Source organism: Styela clava, chromosome 9, assembly GCF_964204865.1.
Source record: "Styela clava chromosome 9, kaStyClav1.hap1.2, whole genome shotgun sequence".
NCBI classification, from domain to species: Eukaryota; Metazoa; Chordata; class Ascidiacea; order Stolidobranchia; family Styelidae; genus Styela; species Styela clava.
In genome coordinates this window covers 4,550,515-4,572,263 of record NC_135258.1, presented here as the reverse complement: position 1 = coordinate 4,572,263, position 21,749 = coordinate 4,550,515, and the positions used below count along the sequence as shown (strand labels likewise).

The 21,749-nt window shown below is 35.7% G+C and overlaps 1 protein-coding gene across 1 annotated transcript in view; it reads left to right on the top strand.

The window, feature by feature from the left end:
* The first annotated feature begins 480 nt into the window (after window positions 1-480).
* Window positions 481-21,749, top strand: part of LOC120330624 (uncharacterized) — a 37,828-nt gene continuing 16,559 nt past the window's right edge. The window contains exons 1-20 of the mRNA XM_078116500.1: window positions 481-655; window positions 3,155-5,891; window positions 6,366-6,440; window positions 6,852-6,979; window positions 7,687-7,789; window positions 8,204-8,324; window positions 9,071-9,185; window positions 10,014-10,150; window positions 11,011-11,195; window positions 11,700-11,840; window positions 12,750-12,876; window positions 13,291-13,486; window positions 14,583-14,769; window positions 15,299-15,494; window positions 16,125-16,297; window positions 16,692-16,866; window positions 17,530-19,423; window positions 19,867-20,047; window positions 20,936-21,055; window positions 21,398-21,495. Coding sequence (XP_077972626.1) covers window positions 3,166-5,891; window positions 6,366-6,440; window positions 6,852-6,979; window positions 7,687-7,789; window positions 8,204-8,324; window positions 9,071-9,185; window positions 10,014-10,150; window positions 11,011-11,195; window positions 11,700-11,840; window positions 12,750-12,876; window positions 13,291-13,486; window positions 14,583-14,769; window positions 15,299-15,494; window positions 16,125-16,297; window positions 16,692-16,866; window positions 17,530-19,423; window positions 19,867-20,047; window positions 20,936-21,055; window positions 21,398-21,495 — 7,078 coding nt within the window. The 5' untranslated portion in view covers window positions 481-655; window positions 3,155-3,165. The remainder of the gene's footprint in view (window positions 656-3,154; window positions 5,892-6,365; window positions 6,441-6,851; window positions 6,980-7,686; window positions 7,790-8,203; window positions 8,325-9,070; window positions 9,186-10,013; window positions 10,151-11,010; window positions 11,196-11,699; window positions 11,841-12,749; window positions 12,877-13,290; window positions 13,487-14,582; window positions 14,770-15,298; window positions 15,495-16,124; window positions 16,298-16,691; window positions 16,867-17,529; window positions 19,424-19,866; window positions 20,048-20,935; window positions 21,056-21,397; window positions 21,496-21,749) is intronic.

The window sequence follows — 21,749 nt, the reverse complement described above, 5'->3', positions numbered from 1 at the left end:
AATTAAAGATGGAAGCATGTCTGGTTTATTGTTCTAAGATAGTATCGCTAATAAAAGGAAGGAGATATTGGTAATCACTAAAACTAGCAAAGAGCAATTTAATGCAGACAGAACGTTTACCCTATTTGGCATTGGACATACCTGACTAGTTGAAGATTGAGCAGTTTTAATTTTGACTAAACGTGTCTGTCAAATATTTCAGTCCAGACCAGGCAGATTTTTAGTCATAAAATCTCGCATCCCATTTCTGTCTGGAATTATTCAAGCAGTTTTAGCGGTGCTTTCGCATCTGATTTTTGTTTGGCCTTGTTCAAGCAGTTTCGGCAGTAACTTCACCTTCCATTTTTGTTTGGCGGTATTTATGAATTTATGGCGTTCACTCTGCTAGATCTCAAAATTGATTTGATCCAAGCATTCAAATAAAACCCTATGTTGCATTGGCCCAATTCTTTGAATCATTTTTTTCACATTAACAGAGTATCATGCTGTCTCTTCAAAATATAAAGTAGGAATAAACCAAGTACAGCTATTGCAACACAATGGACTGGATACATTATACTACATAACAATGAGATGGAGAATTACCTTGTGGAATTAAAAATGTGACATAAACCTGGGAGTGTATGCTTTTAAGTATCAACTTCAATGACTAAATGTAAGTGTGATTGTTGGACACGTTTAGTGGCCATAACGATCGTTTCTAAATTTTGTTGTTATTGTTATTTGTCTCCGTCTCCATTTTTAAAAAATCGCTTTTCTCTTCGAATACTGGACCAATTGCTTTGATATTTCCAGTGGTTAAAGATAAAATTTTTCTCCAGAAGGCTATTACTTTTTTTTTTTTCGCTATGATGTCATCAAAATTATTGCCACTGGGTGGCGCTACGTGTCCATATATTTGAGCATAGCTCTCTTGTTATATCTTACGGTAGTTTGTTTTTATTGTTGTTTGAATTTGTGAAATTTTACATTCTTTTTTTTTAAATTTGATGAGCGAATGCAATAGTGAATTTTCAAACCATTCATTTAAAATTTTTATCCAGTAGATAATATTATCATTATTAAATAATCAGGTAGACATGTGTTCATTATGTCTTCACTCTGAACAAAAATTTGTTTATGGGGAATTGTATTTGCCATAGTCATTGCTTCTCACATATTGTACACTTTTTTCATATTATAGAGATATATCAATATCGCACTGTAAAAAACTCACTACATCATGTCATTGAACTATAAACTTTAACAGCTGCTTCTGTTAAGCCTTGTTCAGAGTTAAGATATAAATACAACATAAACAGGTCTTGTCACAAAATTCAAGTCATGCACAATATTTTCCTGGTTAGACTATGTACAAGCTCTAGTATACTGTAAAACTGACATGGGCAAACTACAGCCTTTGGCCAAATCTAGCTCTTGGAAACACAATTTTCATGGGAATTTTTTTTAATCTCCTACCAGAAATAACCTAATACAACAAGCTATAAGCTATTCTCTGAATTATTTTGATTACCTATTTGTTGAACTCGAGGAATTTGAAGTGGCCTGTGGTTTTCTTGATAACTTACTGAGCAAATAAACAAGCGAGTAGGCATACACTCGAAAGTGTCCTCAATAGCTCTTGAATGGGGCTTCAATATCTAGCTGATTTTATCTTCAGGTTGCTGTCGTTATATACATTTATTGAGCGATATAGAGTTTTGAGATTTATTTCAATTAATCAATATAGTATTTTAGTGGCTGCCTAATAGTCATTTTCATGAATTTAACAATGAACTAATTTTTGAAATACGTCGTTCTCCCGAGCTATGCCCAAATATATGGACACGTCTGTTCGCAGCACAGTACGGTTTACCGTACCGTCAGATCACAGTCTACAAATATATTCACACCAAGCGAAGCAGTCAGTTCCAGTACAGTAGGACACAAAATGGCGTCCGATGTCCGCAGAACGTTTAATGACGTCATAGCAAACAAAAACAAATCTCACAGAGCTAACAGAAATATTTAAAATGAATAAAAGTAATAGCCTTCTGGGGAAAAATTTTATCTTCAACCACTGAAAATTTCAAAGCAATTGGTCCAGTATTCGAAGCGAAAAGCGATTTTTTTAAAAATGATGGAGACAAATAATAATGAAAATAACAATAACAGCAAAATTTTGAAACGATCGTTATGTTCACTATGTGTCCAAAAATGCTATTTACGGTTAAACTATTTCTTTCATTCAAGTTCGGCGGGCCATTTTAAATCGTTACCGCAGTTTGGGAACCACTGGTCTAATGTATGTCTAACTGCTGAATATTTCACAGATTTTATCTTTTAGGTATCGTTTTACTACTTAATAAGCATGTCTTTCTGTGAGTGTAAATTCAGAATAATGTTTCATAATTTCAAAATATTATTTCAAAGCTATTCAGATAAGCAAACTGTTCTGTTTTGCCCAACTCCCACATCAATATAATTTATAAATAATGTAATTACTTAGTTGTCAAGGCAGTAGTACTTATCAACTTGTCCACTAGGCATCCTTTTGAATAATTTATTAGATTGTATTTGATTTCATTTGTGCGGTTGTTTGGGAATTCATATTTGCCAGATGTTCTTAACACATGACTTGTCAATCAGTATAGAATTATGCTGTTGTTTGTGAGTCTTGTAAATTATTGTAAAGGATAAAAAAGGAGACTTGAATCAGACAGATGTATGTGATTAGTTGGTGGTATAATTGTAACAATTTTCTTGTAGTTGCAGGCACGAAAGTTTTGGACATTGATCTTATGACTTATGTTGTTCATACAAGCTAGCTGTTAAAGCATTGTAATGTCTTAGATATTCAATTCCACTCAGGTGCAGGCGTTGCATTGCAAAGGGATTACTATCACTCGCCATATTGGATTAAACTAAATTAAAAACTCTTTTCTCGGGTCGCACACCAAGTCAGATTGGAACTTCTCTGCGAACCTCAAATTTTTTCTTTATTGATCGAATTTGACTCAAAGGCCGCAGGTTGCCCACTTCTGGTTTCGATATACTGGTATATGACTAATTCAAATGTACAAACTGTTTTCATGAATTATTTTTCCATTTTCTTTTTCTGTCTTTTCATGCTTTGTACTCATGTTTTTTTATTTTATTTTTTTTCTTGTTGCAGAGCAATGCGCTATGCCAAAGGCCTCTCTTGTACAAAGCAATCTCTGTCCATCGGATCGTAAGACAAGAATACCGTTCCTAGCTGATTTACCACCAAGAAAAAATACTACTAGTGGCGCAAATGATACACAATCACAAGGTGGTGCTAGAGTTACTGGTAGGGCAAGCAATAAGGAAGATAACAGGTTACAGCGCTCGGATTTATCACAAAAACATCATCGAAATGTAAATGGGGTCAACTATCATCGAAAAAGTCACCAACGATATGAAGCAAGAAGTAGGAAGTCATCTGATTCAAAAGTATCCAGTGACGTTTCACAATCTAAAAATTCCTACTTGTGGTCAAAGTTAAATTTATCATCGCTGGACGAAAATGAAGAAAAGTCTGAAGTGGTTTTATCAATGAGACAAACCAATGTTTTACTTTCTCCGAGGGTTTATGATGCTGTTCCTGTTTCCTCTACAACGTCACAAAAACGGATTTCACTCAATGAACTCAGCGTTAGGAAATCTCATGTACAGCAGGTCACAGTGGGCCCTGTGGAATCAGATAGCGTTTCTGATTTGCTGTTCTCGGCAGAAAATTATGACCCGAATGTAACCAATAATAACAGATCTAGAAATAGTACTAATGGAATTGTGACAGACGAAAATATTTATAGTGAAACTGATGGCTACTTTCCGAATAATACAAGAACGAAAAGAATTATACAAAACTCCAATATCCAGTCCAGGACAGGCAGAAATAAAGTTGAAACTCTGAGAAAATCTTCTCTACCGAAGCATAAAAAAACAAGCCCACGTTTAAGGAATTCGAGTCCTCTATCGTACCCTAGTGACAGCGATTTAGGTACGAAACCGAGAACTGGTCAAAAATTATCGAACAGAAAAGAAAACGAGAAATATAATGCTGGTTTTAATCGCCAATGTTTGCAAATTTCTACTAATGTGAAGAGAAATGAGAAAGTTCCAAAACAGAAAATTCCTCATGGATCTCATTCACAAACATTTTCTCCAAAATCAAGGAAATCTAATAAGAGCACAGCTATTCCTACTCTTCATCAAACACCTAAGCGAAGCCTTGAAACATTAACTAGTCCAGCCCATCAAAGTTTTTCAAATCAAAATTTGAAAAATTCACCAATATTATCAGGTGATAGCTTATACAATGAGACTCACAGAGGGGAAGATTTTCAAACAACCACAAATGGCGTTCAAAAAGAAATATTAGAAGCAGATATGGAGCATTTGATTAACCAACGATTCTTAGCTGGACTAAGAGCAGGGGAGCGATCATTTTTAGGAGGTTTCCGAAATTCTGTCGACTCTCAATTCCTACCAAATGAAAATGGTTCACTTTTACTATCTGGTTTAGAGGGAAATGGTGAATCAGCATTTTCAGCAGGTGGAATCAAAGAAATTTCTGATGAGTCATTGCATGTTTCAGAGCTTGATTCAATAGAAGAGTATGCATCAAGCGTACTTGACGATCATCATGATCACTTATCCATGGCAAATCACCATCCAGAGGTTGAATTTCACAGAAATTCATCGAGACCAGGTGATTTAAGTCAGCATTTTGAAGGCAGTTTGCTGAGTTCAAGTATAGATGATTACTTTTCTCCAGCAGGTAGCCGTAATGTCTCCAACGAAAATTTTGTCGATGCTGAGAAATATCATTCTAAAAACACTATGCATTTACACAGCCCTGTTTCTGCTCCATTGATTTTACAGGCTTCAAATTCAACACTATTTTCTCAAGATAGAGATAATTTCCTATCATCTGATGGAATTCATAACAATTTAAGCCCAAGAAAGCAAGTCCATTTCAAAGATCCAATTTCAATTTCTACACAAATCTCACCTCGGCCCATCATTAGCTTAGAAGACCTTGGTCTGGGAGAGAATGCAATTGACTATGATGACGCTGAAAATACAGAGCTTAAAATGAGTGATCTTTCTGAAGAAGAAGTTTATGATGTTGATGGTTCTCATATTTCTGCAGATTCATTTCCCTATTCATTGACCCATGATCAGAATGCAAATGCAGATCTCAAAATTAGCAGTGATTTGAAAGATCCTAAATCTTTTAGTGAAAGGTCTTTGGATTCAATAAACCATGACCAAAATGCAAACTCAGAACTTGAAATGAGCAGTAAATTACGAAGTCATCCAATAAGGAAATTCAAGTCTTGCATGCAAACATCTTCAAATTTATTGAACCATGGCGAAAATGATAGTACAAGGCCTAAAATTAGCAGTAAATTACAAAGTCACCAAACAAGAAATCTTCAGTCTTCAAGGCTATCATCTTCATTGAACCGAAACCATAATGAAATTACAGGGTCAGAAATTACCATTGAAAAACAAAGCCATCTTTTAAGCAATCTCAAGCCTTCCAGTCAAACTACTTTAGTTGCTTCAACCCCGAAATCTTCCAGAATTACTTCTCCCCATCCAAGAAAAAACTTTCAAAACACAACAAAAACATATGCACAGCTTTCTTCGCATTTACCAACTTCAAATTTAACAAAAACTCAGGAAATTCCTTGCAAAAAATCTTCAACACAACCTCAGGCTTCGATTATACAGCAAGAGCATCTACCTCAACTCGAAACCAGGATTTTTGAAACAAAATTCACTCCTCAAAATTTCTCTGCCTTGAGGGATCAAAGGTTATGCAAAATTGTAGAGAAAAGTCCACCAAAAGAGAGAAACAATGTGATTCTCAAATCAAGGTAATAAATCAGTTCTAGCTCCCATAGTCATTTCTGACTTCATTTTTTGTTTTTCTCACTTTTGTTTAATGTATTTATTTGAGTATGACATGCAAGATTCTGTACTGATTTCCAATAAAAAATTGAGGATGAGTGTTATACATGAATAACTAGTATGGATTTTTTTCGACCTCAATGTTGTTCTTGTCTATCCTTGGTCTCATCTAAAAAAATTAAACCAATTTTCAATCAAAAAGTTCTCGTTATACTCGAATAAATACGGTACGTTTTTGCCTTGAGCAAATGTTTGTAAAAATCATTTACAGAAAGCATATTAGATGACTTCACCATTTGCTAAACCCTGCCAAGCCATAATACGACATAGTGTAAGATAGTATGAAATAAATAAAAGTGATTCCTAACAGAGGTAAGATTTGTTCAATTCACAATATCAGTTTCTCATTGACACTCAGTTAAGATCAATTTTACTTACAGGTATTTCAGAATCTGGAAAGAGAATGTCCGGTTGTTGAAAGCAATCAAGAGCAAAGAAAATCTGAAGCTATTGAAGTAAGCTGTATAAGCAAATTTCAATTTGTAATCATTGGACTTTATGTCCTTCAGATACATACATGTTTTAGGGCAGCGGTTCTAAAACTTCTTGTTGTGCGTTTCCAAATTATCAGGGAAAAACTCACAACACACTCACATGAAAAAAATGCTGTCTTCAAATAAAACTCAATTTTGCGATCATAAATCTTTAGCAAATAAAGCAAACTGCAAAACGTGTAATTGCAGGAAGTAGTGCCTACTTCTATTGTTATGTAACAAAAGAGATGTGACGCACACTTTAGAAACACTTTAGGGGAAAAAGTTTGTTGGTTCACCATATTATGATTGAATCATTGTAGCAGCTTCTCTATCCTCCGGAGTAAATCTAAAAATCTCATCACATCAACAAATATTAATGTTAATATTTAGAGCAATAAGTTTCCAAACTTTGACGACGGCCGCAAAACATTTTATTGCTTGGAGAAGCTTGATCCTGAGACATCGACTAGCAGCAGATGAACTCAAGAGATACCAACTCATAAGGAAAGGATTTTCAGGTGAGAGATTCAATTTAGAACACTAAGCTGTCTTGATTATTGGTACATGGTGCTAAGTGTTGAGAATTTATACGACGTTTTTTAGGTAGCATGGCTCTGTTCAAGAAGCAATGCTAAGGAAATATTTTCTGTAGTTTATAATTTTGGAGTCTTATTGGCTTCTAATTTGCCTATTTCCAAATTTGTTATACCCTGGCTGAGATGGCGAACATAGATGATGATTTCAAACGCCTACCACTCCGAATGAGGCATTGTATAAGCAGCCACTGCTAGATAATGACCTACTATGGCATCCTTTAGCATTGAAAGAGCCATTTGGCATTCTTTCCGTCAAACACAAACCTGCTCGGAGTTGCAACATCTACTTAAATGTCAGTATTACAACTCTCGGAAAAAAACTTACGAAACAATATTCTAGTTCTTTGTAAGAAGGAGCCAAATGAATTAAGAATGATGCAATTCAGTTTACGGCGAAATGAAAAGAACTCGAAAAATAAATATGAGAAACCTTGTTTTGACAAATTTGAATCATCGTAATTTGATTCACTGGAGCCACAGCTTCGCGAAAACAAAGAGTCGCAGGTTGCCGATCGATGTACTATACTTTGGGAGTACTGGAATCTTTCTGGTGCACCCTGGGTGGGGTGGTGGACTTGGGATTTAAATCCGAGAGCTATCTCTAGTAATGATGTATCACTCTGTTTCAGCTCTGCATTGGGCAGTTAGTTCAAGAAAAATGAAAGACAACCAAGTTGTATCAGCCGGTAGGAGACTGAAGTTTGCCAAATGCTTCATGAAATGGAAGAAACGGTTAGATATATTATATTCTAGTGTATTAGTTTCGTATTTTAACTTTTTAGAAGTTGAACATTTTTTTTTAATGTTCAATCAGGGGAGTAGCAAGGGGGTTCTGAAATATCTAATTGGCAAGTTAGATCGTAACAGCTATCGTCTGGCTGGAGAAACATGAATTTTCAAGAGACTTGCGTGTCTAAAAGGCATTTCAAGCCACGAAAAATTGCTATGTATGACAACAATCAGGCGAAATGGCCCTAATATCTAAACAGAAGGACAGGCTTCTTGCCAGTCTTTGAAACCACCTACCAATTTCACCTTCTAATTTCTTGGTTTTTCATGAAGCAAGAAAAAAGTATATATGTGTTCTTGAGCCTGAAGAGTTCGAGAAATGCTGCTCTGAATTAATTCGCTTTTTCTTACACATAGATACAAAGTTAAAAGATATGAAAACATCAAGTCAACATTCACTCATTGGAAAACCCGTTGTAAGAACAAGATCATTATTGGTCTGTTTGAAAGCAGAAGAGAAAGGATTGTATCACTGCAAGTAAGTTAGGCATAGGCCCTATGAATGTTAGGAATTGTGAAGGCTATACTGACTTTCAAATTTAATGTTATCGTCCAAGGATTCTATTCTATTCCTAATGGATCAGTGGATCTCAAACTTTTTAAGCCGCAACCCCTTTTTAGAATTTAGCAAGTCTAGCGCCCCACTTCCAAAATAACTAGCCAACAATAGGCTACAAATAACAGATAGTAAGGCGAAAGTATGTTTTATTCAAAAATCACGTTGAAATGTAGATGGAAAATAACCTAATACCGAATATTTTCATTTTTAATCAGCTTAACACCCCCCTTAAAAAATTGTCAACCCTCTTTGTAGGATGCGCCACATCGTTTGAGGACCACTGTAATAGATATTAAAATAATTATTTTTAACAGTAAATATTGTTTATTACTTATTGATTTTAATCGGTAAGTATGTCGATGGGTATTTGTATGTCTGTCTGTTAGATGCACGCGATATCTCACGAAAGCGAGATTGAATCTGCTCCAGATTTTGCATGTGCATTCATCTTATCTCGGACCAGAAGCCTATTGATTTTGGGCGAATTATGTCGTATAATTAGTGAGTTATTAATTAATCAGTGATGGGACACAAGGTGTCACTATGGAGTAAGAGCACTGTTTTGGGGGATCCCCTAACTTTCGATCGATAAGTCTTCGGTCTCTGACCGATATTCGCTTTTATCTTTGGTATTTATGATGACTGTTCTAACGTTTTTATTTTAGACGTTCTTCTTCTGGAGGGAAAGATTTCACAGTTCAAGTCATTTACGTATTGCATCAGAGCATTATGATTTTGTAATGGTTGGCAGGGCTTGGCAACTATGGAGAATCTTTACAGGTAATGCACGGATGGAATAATGTTGATTTGAGCACCGTCATGGAACCCTAAATGAATTAGACATTTATCTCGACCCTAATTATCTGTATTTTTGAAAAGACTAATAGTTATAAGTGGAGTAATACTTTGAGCCTTGTGTCTGATTAAAAGTTAAAAAGTGTTATCAAACAAAAAAACTGCCATTATTCATTATGTTAAATGTTCTTTGTCGTGTCTGGAATTAAACTAAGTGATGTTACTTTCTATCATAATTTTGGTATATGCTGGGTGAGCTAAAAAAATGTAATAATCTGTCGATTCCATAAATGTAAGTTGTTATTTGTGGGGTTCTCTTATGATAACCTATCCGATTTATAGGTAACGATAAAAAAATGCATTATAAGGATGAATGCCCAAACCATAATTTCATTCCAGTATTACCTGTGTACGGAACATGTAAATCAGTCTTCAATCTTTGTGACAATTCAATTTTATAATAATATGTTGACGTAATTATCAGCAAGAATGCTGGTAATTATTGGTCTGAGAATCTGTGAATCCTGTAATTATGTTTCGTGGAACAATAATTGAGCAAGTTTCAACTGATATAAATAAGTATGCGGAGCAGTGAATCTCAAACGCACGTAAAACAAAATTATTATATACTTATTAACATAACAAGCTCTTGTGGGTTTTGTCATAACTTCCAAAAAAATTGTCTTCATGCTTGTAATGTAAAACTCTGGTTGCAAAACTCTGATTGCGAAAATTTGAAAAGAACTCCACGGGAAAGTCATTTATCCATTATCATTGTTTCAAAATTTTATTTCCATCTTTTTATCAAACCAGCGGAACGAGTTGTCTTGAGATCTCAACTAGAAGTTGCTGATATCAAGCATGAAAGTTCAGTTTTATCTCAGACTCTGCTAAGATGGAAAAATACTACAATAAAGACGCAATATGCTCGGATGTACAATAGGAAAAAGGTGGTTAATTTATAGATAAAAAAATAATTACTAGACTAAATATTACTATAATAGGATTTGGGAAGATATTTTAAATTGCTTAATCTGATAGCACACCGTATCATCTCATTTGGTTCCCAATTCAGGCTAGATATGGGTAGAGCTAAGCAGTTAGTCATTCTGTTCTAAGGACTTGAATAGTGGTTGTACTCCTGGTCATGCCAACAACCAACTCAAATATGTTCATCCTATGAAGCAGTTCATCGTATATTCGCTGAGTGGGCCGCAAAAATGAACAGAAATGTGTTAAACATGACTAATATTTAATAAAACATCTTACATATTGTATTTGTTATAAATGTTTATTGTTTCCTATTTTAAATGCTGTGTATATGAATCAATAGATTAATTTTACCTTCTATGTCGTTTACTTTTCATTACATATTGTATGCCTCTATTGTTACGTTAGAGTTAGTTAGACACTACTTTTGCAATTGTGTGAGCTGCAGTTTATTCATCTGCTGGACAGAGTTCAGCGAACAAGATTGATATTTTCAGTATTTTACGTAAAATATATTAAGGAAGAAGAGTGGACCTTTTTCCTTTATTCCTGTTATTGTTCTGACAATCTCATGGTAAAAATAGCTTTTCTTCACATGTTATGATGCTGTCAAGCTTTGTGTCCTTATATCTATTGTACATTTCTCCTCAGATAACCATTTTCAATTATAGCAATTCACTATTTCAGGTACTTTTATTCTCACTAGAACATGGGTATCTTTTTTTTCCCAGCAGCAGAAAATTGAAAAAATTTGAACAATCTTAAATAAGTAGAGCTTTAGAGTTGTCATTAAATTTCATGCAATCATTAAATGTTCCAGGTTCTCTCATTCTCAATGAGGCAATGGAAACATTCAACTTCTTTATCGAGGATTCAACGTCGAAAGGAAATTGCTTCAGCTCGGGAAATCAGAAGAAAATGCTTGTTGAGATCCCAGTTCAAATCATGGGTTACAGAACTCAACGTTAAAAGAATGAAAGAAAATATTAATATGAAGAATATAAGGTTTGTTGCTGGATTATGATTGAATATAATAGTTTATTTATGGATGGGTTTTCATATTTATGTTATGGAGGAAAGTTAATGAAACAGGTTATCGTGCGATAAACTGTGACCTCATGTCTGGTCACCGGTTTATGTAGGATTATCTGATCACTTCATCGTTCTAGATGCAATGAGGATTAATGTTTGAGAAGCTATTTCAGTGATTATGTGCGAGAGGATTGGCGGTCTTCTCATCGCCATAAGATGGTTAACATGACCGTTAGTCTGTTACGACTCCCTCCAACATCAAGTCCTTTCTTCCGAAATACAAATACCTAGCTAACAAATACCATACCCGACATTGACTTGTAATGAACGAGGGGCTGTGTTTTTTTATATGATTAAGCCCGCTCATTGACTTTCCTCTCTCCATGATAAGTATTTAAATCTTATCCTCAGTATGCAACACTATTCTACAAAAACTCCACTACCACAATGAAATATAAATTTTTATAATATTTTCAGGCATTGCATCCTTATCTGGAAAGGCAGAATTCAGAAACATCGAATTATTTGTGCAGAGATAGCATCCCAACATAACTATGCAATTCTGAGAAAAGCATTCTGTAGTATAAAGGGATATGCTGAAAATTGCAAGAAAAAAAGGTATGGATTTCGGAGATTACTTTCATTGCACAGACAGGAGCATACCCAGAGGGGATTGCGTGTCGGAACACCCTCGCCCCCCCCCCCCCCCCCCCTTTTTTTTTTAAATGTTAAGAAAAAAAATTTTGTATCATGCATAGTAATTTTTTCGTAGCCTATAATGCTTTTTAGACCTTCAAGACTCTTGAAAACCCTCGTTTATCGAATTTCTGGCGGAGCCACTAGGAGTTACTGTCTGACTTGGCAATTAGAAATTTCAGAACAAAAATGAAATAACAAACAAACGAGAATATCGGTCAGAGACCGAAGACTTATCGATCGAAAGTTAGGGGATCCCCCAAAACAGCGCTCTTACTCCATAGTGACATCTTGTGTCCCATCACTAATAATCAATAACTCGCTAATTATATGACATAATTCATCCAAAATCAATAGGCTCCTGGTACGACATATGATGAATGCACATGCAAAATCTGGAGCAGATTCAATCTCGCTTTCGTGAGATATCGCGTGTATTTAACAGACAAACAGACAAAATTAAAATCGATAAGTAATAATAAACTATGCAAGGCAAGCAGTTTCTTGCTTTAGTAACTTACTATGTTCATAATCCAGTGCATTAAAAACCATTTCATTGCATAACTCAGGAGTTTGCAACATGCGGTTTAGACTTTTAATATGGCCCTTAATCTGGCCAACATTCAGATTTCTCCTCATCAAGCACACCAAACAACAGTTTGGTTAAAATAGCACTCACATTAGTAAAAACACATAATAAATTTTACTCTTTCATACAATATTTTGCCAAATTACATCTGTATATATATTAGTATATATTATATAAATAGTATATATTTTCCCTCCTATTTCCTTGTTGAACTTTTAAAAATGTTCACCAATTTAATTCAGGTGTCAAGCGATCCAAAGACTAGAGCAATTCTCCTTGCGAAAATCACTCCTATCCTGGCACCAATTTACTATGAGAAAAGTAAAACTCAGAAACATGCAGAAAACTTTCCAAGTTAGAAATAGGAAGGTAGGTATAGTTTTTCCTAGTCAATTTTTTAATTGTTGATGTGCTTTTCAAAGTTTCTAAACGTGTAGGCCTAAAAATAAAAACAATGTCAACTCTTTCCACTCATCTCTGCCTGATTTTCCTCTGAAGTACTAGGACCCCTTTGGGAACTGATGAATTAGAGTTTATTATTGGTTGGCTTATGTCTATTCCCTGGACCTATGCGGGTTTGCTGCAAAAGAACAATCGCATGAATCGAAATAATTGCATTGAATTGTTTGAAAATTTTCCATCATATGCTTTTTCATAACTCTAATTTTCTGCATTTATTTTTTTGCAATCAATCTGAAGTAATAAATAGTCGTTACAGAGAATGAGTTTTCGCAACCAGATAATTCAGATAAGGATGCCACATAATCCAATTTTTTTGTTCAGAAATGCATGGAATCTCTATCTCACATCTGGAGAACGAAGTTTAATATCATACAGGCAGCGCAAGAACAATACCGACAGTGGACGATACGTTGTGTACAAACCGCAGCTTATAAATGGTTGCATTTATTGAGATTGAAACAAATGGACAGGAAATGTGATATGCAGATTGTGAGATTCAGAAAGAGGAGATTGAGAAGTAAGTTTTTTGTTAGATGTTTTGATGCCTTCACTTGGTAAATTCTAAAAGAGGAGATTGATAAATCATTGTCTAACATGAACATAAATAACAGCATTGACCTTGATTTTCAACCTGCGACACAAACATAGTCTGTTTCAACACTTTAACTGCTAGGTGTCTATTTTGCCTCTGTCTTATATAAACATTATGCAACTTTGTGAAACAAAATTGCCTTCAATGCAAGCACACAGCAATCTTTAGTTTAAACCTTATCTATTCCTACCACCTCACTGGTCTTTCCAAATATAGCATGGCTACTCAACTATTTTTACCAAAAATCCTTATAAAAAACTTCAAAATGGCTTGGCATCTTCAAACACGCACTTTCTCAGCTGGGTAATGATTATTAGAATTGTTTATTATGGCGTTAGGGTTCGTTCCATATATAGTCAGATGCAAATATGAGTAAATTATAAAATAAACTTCAAAATTATAAAAGTCATTTAATAAAGGAAAACCTTCACATATCCAAAGTGGGGCTAATGATCCAAAATAAAGAATTAGGTGCGGTCCGAATCGATTACTCGAAAGGGGCGGATTCGGAGGCCCATGCGTATGGTATCAGTGGCTTCTTGTTACTTATCGAGTTTATTCGGTAAGTATGTTGATAGGTCCAGATTTTGCATGTGCATCCATCGGTTCCATTACATTTGAACCCACGTACATTTGAACCCATGGCAATTGCACCTGTATGCTATTGCACCTATGGATTTTTTTTTGTTTCACGGATAGTTTAACCCATACTAACCCTAACCCATGGGTTTTAGCACCCGCATATAGATTGAACCCGTGGATATACGCATGGGTTCAAATGTACGGTCACCGCATTCATCATATCTTGGACCAGAAGCCTATTGATTTTGGGCGAATTATGTCGTATAATTAGTGAGATATTAATTAATTAGCGATGATACACAAGGTGTCACTATTAGAGTTAGTAAGAGCGCTGTTTTGGGGCGATATTCTCGTTTAGAATATTGACCAAAGCAAGGTTGTAAAAAAACATTTACCTAGCGAGGTGAAATAAAACAAATTTTTACTGTTTTTATTGCAGATCGATTTGAATCTTGGAAACGGAAGCTTCACAAAGAAAGGAAATCAGAGCAGCGAGCTGCTGATGGCCGAGTTGTTTTGCTGCGACACAAAATGAGAAGAATTTTGAGAAATTGGAATCTGAGAGCGCAGGAATCAGTGAACATAAAACCTTTGATCGAAAGAATGAATAGAAGGAGAGTTACACGGTAAAAATTTAGTTTATATGATGTTTTCAATTTCTTCACTCTGAGCAACGCTCTATAGAGGTATTGGCTGATATAAATGAAGCTGCTTAAATATGAAGGTTCAGCATCGCCCATCTGATTTATTACACCCTGGGTAAGGTGGTAGACTTAGGATTAAAACGGAGATGTTCAAGGCAGGGTCGTAGCCAGGGGGGTTAGGGGTGGGAACACAATCTGCTTGAAATGTAAAAAAAAATTTGTAAAATACATAGCAATTTTTCTTAGCTTGAAACGCCTTTCTGATTCGAAAACTCTCATCATTTTCTATCATGCTGGCTTGATATGACTCCTTGCACCATCCAAGTCAATCTGGAACGACTAAAACTAATTTAAAATTCCTATGCTCCATACCCCACATCTGAGCAGGCAACTCATTCAGAGCTTGACTCATCCTATGACTAACCTGTTTTATCGCTTTTCTTTTCCACAGGATAAACATGCAAATCTAGCTTAACTATAACAACTCAGTAATTTCCATTTTCTCATTCAGATATTTCGATGCCTGGGCATTATTACGAAATCGCCAAGTCATGAAAGAAAATATGAATCAGCAAATTCAAACCCACAGTTTGCAAGAAAGTTTCCAGATATGGAAAAACAAACTGAATGACAGAACTAACATTGAAAAAGCTGAAGAAATGCACGAAAAAATAATGAAAAGAAGAGCATTGAAGGGATGGAAAAAAGTTAGTATCCATGAGTATTCTTTTTATATATTGGTAAGATAACAGTGTACAGTATTCCTTCAATACTTTCTTTTAAATGATTTCTGTTTAAAACTGTTCAAAATGTAGGGTTTTTCCATGTTTTTCTTGACAGAAAACCATTTGCTAATAGCTGCGATAAGTGCAGCAATCTTCTCATCAAGCATGATTATCTCCACAAGTTCTAATCCGTTTTACCTGCGCACGATAGATTTTTTTGGTGGAGGGAAAGTCAATAAGACGACTCAATCTTACAGTGGCCTCTCATGATATTTTGCTTGGCACTTAAGAATTTAGGTATCAGGATTTTTCATATTAATTCCCAGAAGTGAAAAATGATAAAAGCTTAAACGTGTATTGAAGCACGGCATGGGAATTGTTAAATACTTATTTGTTTCAGCCTGATAGTCTTACCTGACCAGAAGTAATATAGTGGCCTCTGGAAAGCATGTTCCTAGCGCTTAGCACAATACATCAACAATCGAACTGACTAGGTAGGCCTAACCACTTATGCAATGACAAACCCATTCGCAATGCTCAGTATGCTTCATTTGAGCTTTTACATGAATGAATGCTTCTACAAATTAAGTATTCATGAACCCTTTTTTTCAGTTCTTGTTTCGTTGCCATGGATATGCTGTAGTCTCAAATCAGCATCATCGGATGCTATTACTACGACTCTTCTACACATGGGCTACAAAGACTACGTTCAAACAGATTGAAGAGTCGAGAAAACTTCATGAGCATTTCTTAAGACAAGTGAATGCCCATGAAATACTTGCCAGGTGAGATATTTTTAATTTTGCTAGTCACCTTTGCCTTTCAATGGAGAGAGAATCGTTGCATCAGGTACAAGGAATCTAGCTATGTCAGCATCACAAGTTACAGATCTTTGCTATATCTCTCATATCCACCAACTTGCCAAAGCTGTGAAATTCCGGGTAGGCATGACCAGATCATAAATATTTCAGTGACTCAAAAATGTACCACCGTCAGGTCCATGCATCTAAAACAAATACCTGGTCCATTATTCCTGTAACCGAAATGGACTGGTAACCAATTGATAGGCTGTGGTTCGCCATGTCATTAAGTTGTCTTATCAGATTTCCTCTGTTGTATAAATATCAACTCCTATTCAACTTCCCTAACTCTATGCCATCCTTTCTTTCCTCATTTCAGATGGAATTCAGCAACAAAACAAAGGAAGATAAATGAGGAAGACAATATTCAAGGGTTCAGAGAAAAGCATGACCTTTCAACCAAGAGTTCAAAGTTCAAGTACTGGTCTGCTGCAGCTCTCAAGCTACAAAGAGCAAAGAAATTTGCTTCCATGAATACAAAGAAAAAAATTAAGGTGAATATCTGTTACCGTAGGTAATTAAATTTAGAATAGTGTATTGTTGGAATATGTTTGTCAGGCCATTTATTTTCCTGCGTCAGATCGCAGGTTTAAATCCCATGCATGATAATTACCGGTATGTGAGAAAGGATTCCCAGGGCTCTTTGCCAACCAGGTTAGTTTCAAGCCATTGGTAAGTAAGGTTGCTACAATTTTAGAGCTAGGAAATTGTTTTTAGTTATCATGTTTACACAAAATGCTTAAAGGTCACCCACAACTCTGCAGTGGCTCTCCGCTGCTCGGGTAGGATAGGATTTACATATTTATCCCGGGGAGAGGAAAGACGATAAGACGGCTTAACCGGACGGTTATAAGACGGTTACCGTTCCATGTCGGTTATGGGATTAGTTAGTTATTTTTTTTCGGAAGCATGTACTTGATGCTGGAGGAAGCCGTAACTGACCAGCGGTTACATGAACCACCCTATGACGCGAGGAGTCCAGCAATCCTCTTGCACATAACCATTCCTGTATGGTATTCAAACCTGCGAACCCATGCAGAGTAATCAGAGGTTCGGTGGCGGGGGAAAAAGTGGAAAACTATTATAAGCTGATATAAATGTGATGATTTATTAATAATAAAAAAATTTATTCGTAAGATACTTGATTTATTTGACAGGAACTCTTTATTGCTTGGAACACATTAACCAGTGAAAACTTTCAGAAAAAATTTGAAAAGTTTTCATCGTCACTTAAAATGTTGAGACGAGAAATCCCTCAAGCTTATCCAATTTCAATAGCTGTTCAAGTGGAACATGATGTCACAGGAAATGATGTCATCACTCAGACAAGTTTTAATGATGACGTAACAATGACAAATGATGAAACTAATCACAATGACACAGAAATTAAATCAAGCTCTTCTGAAACTGGCTTCTCTGAGACTAGCACAAAAATCACTCAACTGGAACACGATCCAGACTTCCTAGAGACTAGAGAAGACAATCGCACTTCTGAATCAACAAATTTAAAACGAATCAATTCTGATTTGGACACTCACTCAATATTCTCATCTTGCTCAATGGGAACTCAAAACTCAGAGAACAGCATCCCACAAAATGGGTGTGCTGATTCAGGGATACTGCTTCGAGACTACGTTTCCACGGCAACCTCAGAACAAGATGAAATCAGTTCCGTGAATAGTGTAAAAGTTAATGGATTTCAACAAACTGGTCCAGGATTAAACTATAGCACTATACAGAATAATTTAGTATTGGAAGAAACGGAACCTATCACTCTACAAGATTTAGAATCAGACCACAATTCTGGGTCTTTATCTGAAACGAAAGACGTTTCTTTGCCTAGTCAAAAACACCATCAAAATGGAACGGCTATCCAAACTGAATGTACACACGATACACATAGAGATTCTAAAAATGACCTGAAAAGTAAACTCGAACATCAGCACTTGGAATTAATAGATGCTCAAACCCAATTTACAAACGATCGGCAGAAAAATTTTGAAAAAGGTCATCAGCCTTCAGATCTTACATGTGTGAAGACAGTAAATGCAGGGAAAAAGTCACCAAATACTGAAGTTGAAACTTGTAAATCACCAATATTGCATCACAATGTTAATCATACAACACAACAACAAAGTACACAAACAAAACCAACACTGCCAGCATGTGGTGACCTCTACTTGCAACCTGTATTGAGTGAATTCTCACATATGTCATTTCTACCTATTCCCAATTCCCACCAAAGAACCCACGTTACACAGAACGAAAAAGATGAGATTGGAAATTACGTCAATGTTCAAACTCTTCAAGGACAAGCAAATACATCCAAAAGTTGCCAAAACGGTCAAAATAACCCAAAATTTCACGAAAAATCAACTGAAATTTATGGAAATGATGAATTCTCAAACAGAGCCACAATAACAACAAATATAGAAGCAGGGAATGGCGGATGCAAGCAAGATATTCCCAGAAAACGATCAAAAATACCTGTATCCCTATCAAAAATTACCCCAAAGAATAATTCCACTCCAAAGCATTCGAAAAATTACTCAAAAACAGCAAATTCAGAAGACTCTCCTCCAAGCTCACAATCTGAGACCCCAAAATATAGAATATCTCCAGAAAGAAGCCATTTTTGTGTTCCGGATTGCGCAACACTCCCGAAAAATGTCTTAGAACATGAAGATAACATTGAAACAGCTAAAGTTGTCACACCTCGGAAACTTTGTGACAAAAGCACAGACTCTAATATGCATCCTAAAAATTCTAAAACTCGAAACGACAAGTTCAATTTCCCAAACCCCGAAAACGGTCAAATTTCGCCCATATTATCGTCAACTATGATGGACCGCTCTATCAATACAGAAAATTTTGGAGTTGAAAGTTCAATTTCTAGTAATGAAGATAACACTTCTATCTCTATTATGACATCATCATTGTCAAGTAGTGATGCTATAATAGATAAGATTTATGATGTCATAGAACCAGCAACTAGAGAGATTTTAAAGAGGAAACCGAAGCCGGTTTTACCTATTCACCCTTGTTTGAGAGGTTAGATGTTATCTTAATCTTATTTTCTTTTGAAATTCTCAAATTTTGACAATGTTGTGCTAATTGGGTTCAAAATTGGGGGCGCTCCAGATGTGTGTGTACCAATATGGAGGTAACTAATTTTGTTCACCTACTTTACATCGAGTTATGTAAAGGGACTGAAACCTATGGGCAGGGAATAAATTCACTTGGCTAACACAGACAGTCCCCAACTCGTAATAAAACTAAAATAGGGAAAATCTGAATCAAATTATGGCCTAACCCTAACCTGGTACACACACTACTGTAGTACCAAATTAAGTTATGTTCAAAAAGCATTTAATTAATTTATATTTATGAGGTTTGAATTTCTTTCAATGGAGGAATATTCCCAGAACCTTTCCTTATGTCCTGCTTTTTTGTTATCTTCCATTCATTTATCCAATTTTCTTTCTCACTTTCAGACTCGTCTATCCCAACAATAGAATGGTTAGTTCGTCTTGCAGTGATTCGCATGCGATATCGCCCTCTAGCGTTTGCTTTTCACCAATGGAAACTGCTGATTCATACTAAGAAATGGGAACAAGAAATGTTGGCTCATATGAAGGAGCGCACCAGATTTTTAAATATTAAACAGTATTTGAGGTAGGGTTTTGTTTCAAGGTTTTGTTAAAGGAACGAACGTTTTATTATTTTTTTGAAAACATTTAGGTTTTACTCTCGTTTTCTGAGATCATTGTCATAAATAATTTTGTTCTAAAAATAGAAGACCATCTGAGATACAGCTATGATAGTAAAAGTATATGGGAGGAAACATTTCTTATGTAAAGCCCTCTGGCTCTCCCTATGGCTCCCTTTTGATACCTTGTGTCTTACAAAGTTATTTTTAGGTATGTACCAATCTGGTAAAAAACATTGAATTTGTTAAAGTTAACTTTTCATATCCATATCTTAACCTTATTCTATGGAATCGAGGGCCAATCTTCAGAACGGTGTATTGTGCAAGTTAGGTATAATCCCTATCTGAAATAAACGGTACATGCATGGCCCCCTTTCTCTGTGACCTTTAGGGCCCCATTAGGAAATTATTGTGTTGTGCTAAAAGTATGATCAGGTAGTTTCAAACAGGTATATTTCTCCTATCTGAATCAAATAACCTTATTATAGCTTGTGTTGTTCACTCACTTTATAATTCGGTGGTATCGCTGCCACCAAGTCTCTACCAAGAACGTCTTTGCCCTCAATTATATTTTGTTGTGTTTATGTTTTCTGTGTGTTTATTGTGTTTATACTTTATAATTCGGTGGTATCGCTGCCACCAAGTCTCTACCAAGAACGTCTTTGCCCTCAATTATATTTTATTGTGTTTATGTTTTCTGTGTGTTTATTGTGTTTATACTTTATAATTCGGTGGTATCGCTGCCACCAAGTCTCTACCAAGAACGTCTTTGCCCCCAATTATATTTTATTGTGTTTATGTTTTCTGCTGGACAAAACAAAATAAACTCTCTCTCTCTCTCTCTCTTCTTATAGGCAATGGAAAACCAACTATAAAAAGGCTACATCATCCAGGAATCATTATAGACAAAATCTAGAACGACATTGCTTTCATGAATGGCTACAATGGACAATGACTGAGAGAGCAAGACAAAGGTGAGTGTTTTCTGATTCAATCTTGACATATTTTGTTTTTATGTTGTGTGCTATCCTGGTATACCAATGCAAAGGGGTAGACAGGAATTTTCCGAAGGGGGAAGGGTTCGGAAATTTCTAATTGACAAGTTAGACCAGATCAGCTACCGGGTCCGGAAAAAGTAGATTTTGAAGAGTTTTGAGGGTGAAGCTTTTCAAGCTATGAAAACACTTATGATACAGAATTTTTTTTTTTTTTTACATTCTAAAAATCTGACCCTCAAACCCCCGCCCCATACTAACCCCTCTGCCCCTCTAAAACTCCAAACCCAATCTATATTAATGATTTCATCTTTGTTTAAGAATGAAGACAGAAGCAGACTGTATCTATTCTTCCAAAGTCTTGAGATCTGCAATGAACACATGGAATGGGAAATGGCAACATAGGTTGGCATTGCTTGGTAAGTATAACTTGTTTATTCTTAGTGTCAAGGAAATATGACGGTTTATAAGCAAAGACTTGAAAAAAGAAAGTTAGACTTGGCGGTGTGGGCATTGTGCTAATACGCTCTCGTCTGATTACCCTGTGTGGGTTCGCAGGTGCAAATCCCATGCAGGGATAATTATATGCAAGAGCATTGCAGAACTCCTTGCCCTCATAGGGTGGATCACATGACCGCTGACTAACCCAACATGGACTGGTAACCGGACGAGT